Source organism: Lepidochelys kempii, chromosome 10 (genome assembly GCF_965140285.1).
Source record: "Lepidochelys kempii isolate rLepKem1 chromosome 10, rLepKem1.hap1, whole genome shotgun sequence".
Lineage (NCBI taxonomy): Eukaryota > Metazoa > Chordata > Testudines > Cheloniidae > Lepidochelys > Lepidochelys kempii.
Genome location: NC_136389.1, coordinates 9,003,680 through 9,013,413, shown reverse-complemented (window position 1 = coordinate 9,013,413; position 9,734 = coordinate 9,003,680). Strand labels below are relative to the sequence as shown.

The window sequence follows — 9,734 nt, the reverse complement described above, 5'->3', positions numbered from 1 at the left end:
AGGTTGTTTTTTTTTTAAACGCCATTAGTGAAAGAACTGTGGCCAGAGGCTGGCTGCTGATAAACATTTTTGTAACTGTCCAATTTTTTATGTTTTAACCTTTTAAAATAGATCTTGGCCTCTGCCTTCTTTCACTGAGCCTAGCTGGGAGGTAGATCTAAAGGCAAATAGACGTGCAAGCCCTCACCAATACAACATTCAGCATAATACACATCTTGCACCAGTGTGTTTCTGTAAAGGATAGCGTTTGGGAACCTCCAACCTTTTGTTAATCCTTGTGCAAGGAGGAAGACAAACTGGAAGAACTAGTACTTGAAATGCCTCCCACTTCAGTGAGGGAGCTTGTCATGCAGCCCTTGAAAGGAGGCCCCATGTTCCCTTATTCAATCTGAGATTTCTTAACCTGCTCTGATGGCTCACATAACATGTTGTGTACCAAGATGTAAAGTATTTGTCCAACTGCAATAAAAATTTTTATGCTTTGGCTGGAAGCATTTCCCCCTCGCTGTTCTGCAGGGTGAGAAGTTGGTCCTTGTATGTGAAAACCACTTCTAGTGGAATGAACTTACATTTATGGTTTTAGCTGAAATCACGAAAGCGTTGGCTGTAGAAGAGGAGCAGGTCTGTTCTCACCACAGCAACCCTGAACTCAGAGCTGAAGTAGCTTTGATGGTGTAACAGTGTATGGATACCAACAGATGAAGTTAGTGGGCATTCCTACAAGCAGTCAAATTGCACAACTATCTTCACAGGCTCTCGAAACATAAATGGAACTATATTTTCTTGAGATTGCTTTTAAATTGGACTCTGAGTGTGAGAGTATCCTCTTAGGAGCATGTTTTTCCAAGCCAAAACACCTTAATTTTGTAAGACTTTATTTCAAAGGGCCAATGACAAAGGGAATTAAAAAAAAAAAGCCCCACTACTGCATCTGGAATATGTGAGCCTTTTCTGTTCTCGAGCATCTGTCTACATTTGCCTATCTGCCTTTGTTTTTTCCTTCCTGTTTTAAAGTTGGCTGTGAAAATTAGATTGTGATTTCTCAGGAAAAGGGTAATGTATGGCTGGGAAGAGATAAGGCCCTGTGTTGATTTAAACTGATTAATTTAAAAAACATGTCAGTTTGTAGAAGCTGTACTTACTGATACTCCCTCTAGTACACAGTGGGACATTCAGACTTAAAAGTTAAAATTAAATCCACAAGTGTAAATTGGCTGACTGTACTACTCATTCTGCATTTTTCAGAACACACGTCAAGACTTCTGTTCCTGAAGTGTATAAACAGGTACCAAACTTGTGTTTATACTTCCAGCACAGGGCTGTGAGAGACTCTACAGCTCTAAGCAAGTACCCAGTCTACACTTACTCTTATGCAGATATGCTTTAGTTCACTATAGTCAGCTTGTGTTAGTAATTTTTTTCAAGCCAGACAGTAATTACATCTTTATAATACGGCTGAACAGAGAAGTGCCCCCTGCTATCCTCTAGGAAGACCTTTATTCTAACCATGTTCTTAACAGGTAAGCCTCTGTACCCCATTAGCAGCTGTTATCAAACACTTATCACTGTTAGCTTTATATAAACAACCTCTTGTAATTCATCCATAAAGCATGGGCCCCTGCATCCTTCTGAACACAGTGGCATCATTACTTACTGATGTGTTTTGTTAGTGTATATGGTCCTGAGTATATCAAAGCTGTGCTGCTTTAAGTGACAACCATGTACTCTCCATTGCTTATTTAGACTTTCACCATCACGGTTGGAAGTATCAGCTGGCAAACAAGACTTTGCTGCTGTAGAAGTTTCATTTAACCTCCAACCCCCCACCCCGCCCCTTTATTTAAAAAAAAAACCTACAATAGCTTTAGCATAGTTGCTTTTCCCTGGGATTTAGAATAATCTGTCACATTCCATTTCAAATTCAGGCTACTCTTTTGCTTTCATTCTGCCTTTACCATCACTTGGGCATTGTAGTTCTACACACATCTATGGAAGCCTTTTAGGACCAGTGGCAGGAGCTGCTTGGCAACATACTATTGAAGAGAACCACGATCAGAGATCTTACTTAGTAGAACAGTACAGAATAAAAAGGATGAAAGGGTTCCTCCAGCAGAGAAATTTTGTTTTGTATGAGGCAACCATGATTATGAGTTTTAGGCATCTGTGGCTACAATAAAGTGTCTGTTGGCATCTTAAACAATTGAATTCTCCTTTGCTCCACTCACAACAGTAAGAATCCTGTTAAAACAAGTTCTGACCAGTAACATTTGCACCAATTTGGTTGAAGTGAAGGGATCATTAAAGTAGAAGGTACCCTATACAGTGGTAATACTGCTCAGTAAAATAGTTAAAGATTAATCAGTCTTATCCTTAGTCATTTGCTCTGCACATTAGACCTATTTATTATTAAATGGCAAAAGGCTTTCTAACCATCTTCATTGTACCTACCATGGCGGGGGGGGATGACGACAAGACACACACACTTTTCAGCACCAGAAAGTGAAAGTCTCACAATATTAAGAATATTAGCTACATAAACCAACCAACCTTAAATGTACATATTTTATTGGTCATAGAATCTGCCTGGAATTATAACAGTACAGAATTCAGTGAAAATGGCTTATATGCCTTCATCAGGGAAAGTTGTTCCAGCAGCTGAGTCCAGGTCCAGGGCTGTAACTTGCATTGCTGCAGTAAGTTAATGTTTCAATGATACTTCCTCCAACGATCATGCTCTGCATTATTTAAATTAAAACAAGTCAGTATGCTGAAGTCATAAAGACCATGTTTAGTACTTACGTATTTAAAGTACAGTCTAAGATTGCACTACACAGCAGGCAGTTGACTACTGCTGGACAGTAAAAGCAGTGAGATCATCTTTGTTCGCCATTAGCACAAGTACTATTTTGTAAATTATTTAATTCCTAAATATTACCAAACCGCTAATTCATCTTCACAACTTCTGACAGGCAAGTATTAGACCCATTTTCTACATTGGTTAAAATTAAGTGAAGGTCGCAAAACAGCAGAATCGGGTTAGAATTTAGCCCCCCGATTCCTAGTCCCATGCTCAATCTGTTAGTATGTGTCTTGTCAGTGTTTCTCGGATATATAAATAAGAAAGTTAAGCACTCTCTCTCACTTTGCTTCCTCTTCCAGGAACAGTTTTTGAAATAAAATGTTTTTCCCCAAATAGTTCTACAGACTATTCTAGTGTGCCCAACCATACAAAATAAGGTTTTACTTACTCAAATGCTCATAGTTCCAAACGTAGCTGACAACAACATAACCAAAAAGCACCATAGCGATACCACCGATGCCCCCTTTCTTCACATTGATGTACTTATTTAAGTAGCTGTCATAACCTAAATAGGGGAGAGAGTTATTTTCTTAGGTTCAGTGTCAATTAGACCCTGTATACAATTATACTTACGACTCAAAAGTCATTTTGTACAGTTACTTACTGCACCCCTTTCAACAGAAATTCAGATGAGAAAAAATGCAACAAAAAATCCCTGGAGATGATAGATGCTCTTTTCTAAACATACTAATGCAGTGGTTCTCAACCTATTTATCATTGTGGGCCGCATCCAATATTATCTGTATGGCCCTGGGGATGTCACATGGGCCACAGCTGTGTGCTGACTGGGCCACAGGTTGAGAACCACTGTACTAAAGAAACAAGACTACCAGAAGACAACTCTCACGTTAAGAAAAATAGGATTAGTATTAGCTTTAGACTCATGTATGGAAAGGAGTAAGAGTGACTCAGTATCTTGTTTCAAGCCAGACACTACTGTGACTTCCATGAGATCAAAGTTGTTTCTCCAGTTATCCAGTTTTTTAAAGAACTATATGCTCTGTCTACCCAACTATGATTAGTCAAGAATACTTTAGCTCATTGGAAGCTACATGTGTTTAAAGATATCTGAAGATGCATATGGCACCTACATAAACCGTGAAGTTACACAGAAGTACAGTATTTAGAAATTGCTTAGTCCTTAGGGTTTTTGCAAAATTGTTACTGAATTTCATTAGTCTTTGTATTATGTTAATCTCTACCAAAAGCTTGTTTCTTACCAAGCCACCATCACCTAAAATTACACATTTTATTTGCCTCTTGTGATAAAATTCAGGTCCCACACACTAATTTTAAGGAATAAGCAGGCCATTTTACTGACTTAAAACTTCTAAAAGATCTATTTATTGATATGTAAACTGAAAGCGTATTAAACCTCTGAACAGGCTGACAAAGCAACCTTAAATGAATTCACACACGTTCAAAAGAACAGAACAATATACTATAAAAGGCAACATTTCTGTGCCTGTTTTAGGAACATAAGAATTGACATATTGAATCAATCAGTCGGCCATCTAGTTTGGTATTCTGTCTGCATCAGTGGCCAGTACCAGCTGCTTCAGAAGCAGCACCAGGCAATTGTGGGATAACCTGTCTCCAGGGAAAATTTTTGCTTAACCTCTACAATAGTTAGAGGTTGTCTTATGCGCCAAAGTTTCTTCCTCACGGGAAGGATGGTGACAGTATTTTTAAATATGTGCATGGTGCTGGTCAGCCTCAGTAGAGGAGATACTCCCACTTCCTTAACGAGGGGCAGCATTCCCCACTGAGGGTAGGTCTACGCTTGTGGTGATGTGCAGGATACAGAAGCTGCACACCCAGCTACCACAGGTATAAACACCACCACAGATGATGAGGCACAGCTCTGGCAAGTAGGGTTAAGTACCCAACATGCCTGAACTCTAGGGTATATGCCCTATGTGGCTCTCTACAAGTCTAGCATGCCGCTGCCACAGTGAAACTCCAGCAGCTGGGAAAGGCAGAGCTGTCAGAGCCCTTCCTCACTGCCTCCCCCTTGCCAGAACTTTTCATTGCCATGTGTATCTACACACGGCAGCGAGTGTGGATGCAGGCTGTTTTTCACTGTGATGGGTAGACAAGGTCTAAGTCTGAGAGGAGTGGGGGATGGGTGGGGCATATACTACCACCTCATGCTCCCCAGCAAAGCCAGGTATGGCCATTTAGGCCCAGATCCTGCAGTTGGCTCTGAGCAGGATCTGAGAATGTGTGCAAGGTTAGGCTATGTGGAAAGGATCTAGAGGGCAGGGCAGCTCCACATCTGTCCTTGCCGTCACTAGCTCTTGGCATTGCCCTTTACCAAGGCTACCGCTGCTGGCTCATGGGGCAGACTCACCTCTTCGCACAGCCCCAGTCAGCCCGGAGGGGGTGAAATTCCGCATTGCAAACCAGCTGGGCAGCTGGCCCAGCTTCACGTCCAGCAGCCTGGTATCTTTGAGGGGAACTGAGACATAGAGAAAGCCCAGTCAGTGCCCATTTGTCTGGGAGTAGCTGCAGCACCGGGACAGGGACAGAGAGGATCACATTGGAGGGGAAGGGAGGGGATCCAAGAGGTGAGCAACGGGGGCAGGGCTCCTGGGGGTGTGGGGTGAGCAAGGACCCCTGTCCAGGGGATGGGCAAGGGGGGCAGGGATCCCCGTCCAGGGGATGGGCAAGGGGGGCAGGGATCCTGGGGGTGCGGGGTGAGCAAGGACCCCTGTCCAGGGGATGGGCAAGGGGGCAGGGATCCCCGTCCAGGGGATGGGCACGGGGCAGGGATCCTGGGGGTGTGGGGATGGGCAAGGGGGGCAGGGATCCCCGTCCAGGGGATGGGCACGGGGCAGGGATCCTGGGGGTGCGGGGTGAGCAAGGACCCCTGTCCAGGGGATGGGCAAGGGGGGCAGGGATCCCCGTCCAGGGGATGGGCACGGGGCAGGGATCCTGGGGGTGTGGGGTGAGCAAGGACCCCTGTCCAGGGGATGGGCAAGGGGGCAGGGATCCCCGTCCAGGGGATGGGCACGGGGCAGGGATCCTGGGGGTGTGGGGATGGGCAAGGGGGGCAGGGACCCCCGTCCAGGGGATGGGCACGGGGCAGGGATCCTGGGGGTGTGGGGATGGGCACGGGGGGCAGGGGAGGGCCAGGCACTGGAGGGAGGGAATCCTGGGGGCATGGGGGGGGTCCCTTTGTGGGGGAAGGGGTCACGCTGCGGAGGCCGGGCTGGGGCCAGAGGCAGCCCGCAGGACCTGGACCCAGGGCTGGGCGGGAACCAGCCGCCGCCTCCGGTCACCTTGGAGCCCCCGGGGCCGCACTCACCGGGCCGGTCCGCCATCTTGCAGCTGCGCAGGGTGTCGGTGCGCAAGAGAGGAAGACGGGCGGGACGCGGCGCTGAGACTCACGGGAGGAAGGGCTCAGACGCCGGAAGTGAGGCAGCCGCTGCCGGCCGTGGGCGGGGCGCCATGATCGGGAGGGCGGGGTTGCCTGGCCACGGGCGAGCAGGCCCCCCCTCGCGTGTCACGTGCCAGGAGACACCGCCCCCCCTCCCCCCCCCGGTGTGACCAGACCACCCACGTGTCGCTTGCAAGGCGACGCCCCCCGTGAACAGACCCCTGCGGGTCACCTCCCCGGGCCCTGCACCCCGCCCAGGGGCCGCCCTGTGCTCTCGGGGGGCGACCTTTGTGTGGTGCCTGACACACAGCAGCAGCTGTGCCCGGGCACCGTCTGGACTTTCCCCCAGACGTGACCCCGGCCTCGTGTCGGCCTGAGAACGGCTCCGTTGCGCGTTCTCCCCCTCGCCGGACTCAGCGCCGTGTATCGAACGGACGTCACCTCGCGTGAGACTGTCACGACCTAGGGACGCAAGAGGCGGAAGTCGTGTGAAAGCGTAGTGACTCGTGGTGACACGGGGTAACCTCTTGGACCCGTGACCAAGCGGTATCACCCTGCGTCGGAAATGTCTGCGCAGTGCATCTCTACGCCGTCTTGCAGAGAGGCCGCATGAGGACTTCCGTGCAGAACTTGATGCAATGCAATGATTTCTGTATGCAAATAAGATCAAGTTACATGCAATATCACCTACCATCTCAAGGCAAAGACATAGAAACATAGGAATTGCCAGGCTGGATCAAAGCCAAGGTCCATTCTGGTCCAGCGTCCTGCTGCTGATAGTGGCCAACACCAGATGCTTCAGTGGAAAATGTAAGAGCCTTGCACTAGGCAGATGTGGGAAACTCTATTCCCCACATTAACAGCTTCTCTACACTTACAGGGGGATCGACGAGCGATGCATCAGGGGTCGATTTAGCGGGTCTTCGCGGTCGATTTAGCGGGTCTAGTGAAGACCCGCTAAATCGACTGCCGATCACTCTCCCATCTACCCCTGTACTCCACCGGATCGAGAAGAGTAGGGGGAGTCAATGGGAGAGCGTCTCACATCAACATCGCATAGTGTGGAGCAGGCGGTAAATTGATCTAAGCTATGTCGATTTGAGTTATGCTAGTCACGTAACTCAAATTGGTAGCTTAGATCAAATTTCCCCGGTAGTGTAGACAAGGCCTAAGTCTCATCATCATGGAACATAACAGAGAATAGCTTAATACACGAGATGTAATATCCCTTCCAAAATTTATCAAATATGATGCAGTAGAACCTCGATTTTATGAACACCAATTTTATGAGTAACTGGTTATATGAATTTTTTTTCCTGTGGGAGAAAAACAGTAATCACATAATGAAAGTAATGCTGATGAAGACCAAGTCAATATCCCTTAACATTCCAATGCCCTCCGTGCATTGGAAATCACGTTGCAGTGTTTTGAAGGACAAAAAGAAAACAATGCAGTACATCGTTTTGCAACTTATGCACCGTATCTTCTGTACTTTTGAGATGTTTAATTTTATTAACGTTTTGATCCTCCATTAGTTTGTAAAAGAAGGGGTCTACTATAACTTTGGATATTCTTCTTAGCCATGTAAAGGTCCAGACCCTTTTAGAATCTTGTTAAGTTTTTGGGTCCAGTTACTTTCTGTGGCAATGAATCCTGTATCATGTTAGAACATCTTTGTTCACGAAACCATCACGTTGCAATGCATCATCATCACTTCATGTCTGGTCATCATGAAGTCACATGAGTGTTCTCAAGGAACAATGCAGTGTGAGGACACTGAATCCGAATGACATCATGTCATGTGAAAACATCACATGGGTTAGATCAGTGGTTCTCAACCTATTTACCATTGTGGGCCACATATGCAGCTCTCTATGTGTTATGCAGACCGCATCCACACAATATATATACTACCTGTATGACCCTGAGGATGTCACATGGGCCACAGCTGTGTGCCGATTGGGCCGCAAGTGGACCGCTGGTTGAGAACCACATGGGAGAATGTTACATGATGTCCAAATGGCAGCGCCACGCGATGAAGTTACATGATATTGTTGCCATATCACATCAGAACATTGCAGTGTAATAATGTTTCACAACCCTCCCAAAAGTTATTTGGGGTTTGCTAATATCCTGCAAGTGACATTTCCAGGATGTAGGATCAGTGCAACAAAAACAGGACTATCCTGGCACTGTCAGCTCAGATGATATCAGGAGTCTAAGGGCTGGAGAGTGAAACACCCATAAAGCTCTTTCTCTTTTACCGTTTCGAAAATACTAGAGAGTTGGAGGGTTTGATCTTTTTTTTCTATCTATGTTACTCCAATGTTTCTTAATGTTTCTGAAGCTGAGGACCCGCTACCTGCCTCTTCACCCTAAAAGCATCTAAAATATGTTAATTTTATTGATGGAAAGAGCCTGTCACTGCAGAGTCCCCATCTCTTTCTGGGCCCTTTCTGGCGTCATGGATTTTGGTTTGTAATTAGCATCTCCATCGATCCTCCTACTCCTCTTGTTTCTGTTCCCCACACCTCTGTGCTCTCACCACATCCCTCTTCTGTCTCAGGATTGTATCTTACAGAATGGTCTCAGATGCTGTGTACGCGCTGCTATTAAATTACTTATAGGATGAAGGGGGTGAGTTAGGCCACTAGCTTTTCATATACTAGTGATTATGTGTCAAGCGAAAAATGAATCACGTGGTCCCATCTTCGTCCCTTTCGGGCTTTTTTTTACATGTCAAAACCATCCCACCCTTCAGCACCACAGGCAAAAGTGGCCAACGACTAGTACAGCAGAAGCCGTAACTAAGAACTTCTATGCCTCTGCAGAGGCAGCAGAGTGTAAGGATAGTTAGCATATTACCTACAGGAACTGCGCCTTGCCGTGATGAGTGCTATTCCCTCCTTTCCATAAATATTAACAGATCATCCAGATTTGTTTCATGTTTAATTTTCTGTGCCCACTGTTGGGGTCCCTGGGCATGTGTGGGCTGGGCAGCAAGGAGATCTCTTTATGCAGAGGGGAGGGAGGGACATACACCTACTGTGTAGATTCTGAGAAACTAGATATGATTAAATGAATGATCATTTTAACAAGTAGAAAACCCCAGCAGGTGTCAGCCTTGCTTAGCAGAACTGTTCGTCGAGAAATAATCTCTACATTAGCCCGACCTCTAGAAGTTTTAAAATGACATAATTCAAACTCATGGAATAAGCGTTGGGTTTTCTACGAAAGCAAAATGATACAGCAGGAAACAGAGACTAGCTGTCCACGGTGCCTTTGGAGTGCCAGGAAAGGCCCGAGCTTTGCTACCACTTATTCTGATAGTACTATTCTACCGTTTAATAGACTTTCTCCTCTGCTGCTCTACATGTTCAGGTCATATTTTGCCTTAATCAATTTCTTAACTTAGAAGAATGCTCTCTCCCTTAAATAAGAAAAAGGATGGAATAGCTTATTTTCTTTTAGTTATTAGTAGGAACCAGTATT

The 9,734-nt window shown here is 46.0% G+C and overlaps 1 protein-coding gene across 1 annotated transcript; it reads right to left on the bottom strand.

The window, feature by feature from the left end:
• Positions 1–2,544: 2,544 nt before the first annotated feature.
• ATP5MF (ATP synthase membrane subunit f) lies at positions 2,545–6,274 on the bottom strand. The gene is made up of 4 exons (XM_073361894.1): positions 6,171–6,274; positions 5,214–5,321; positions 3,249–3,365; positions 2,545–2,735 (listed from the first exon to the last, which is right to left on the bottom strand). Exons 1-4 carry the CDS (start codon positions 6,184–6,186, stop codon positions 2,707–2,709), a joined length of 270 nt encoding a protein of 89 aa, XP_073217995.1. The 5' UTR covers positions 6,187–6,274; the 3' UTR covers positions 2,545–2,706.
• Between the last annotated feature and the right edge of the window lie 3,460 nt (positions 6,275–9,734).

Bases quoted from the DNA above. Each gene is read 5' to 3' on its own strand.
- ATP5MF (XM_073361894.1), bottom strand. The intron at 3,366-5,213 runs GTGAGTCTGCCC...TCCCCTATTTAG, and splicing joins GACTGGGGCTGTGCGAAGAG to GTTATGACAGCTACTTAAAT. The intron at 2,736-3,248 runs GTAAGTAAAACC...TAAATAATGCAG, and splicing joins TTGGAACTATGAGCATTTGA to AGCATGATCGTTGGAGGAAG.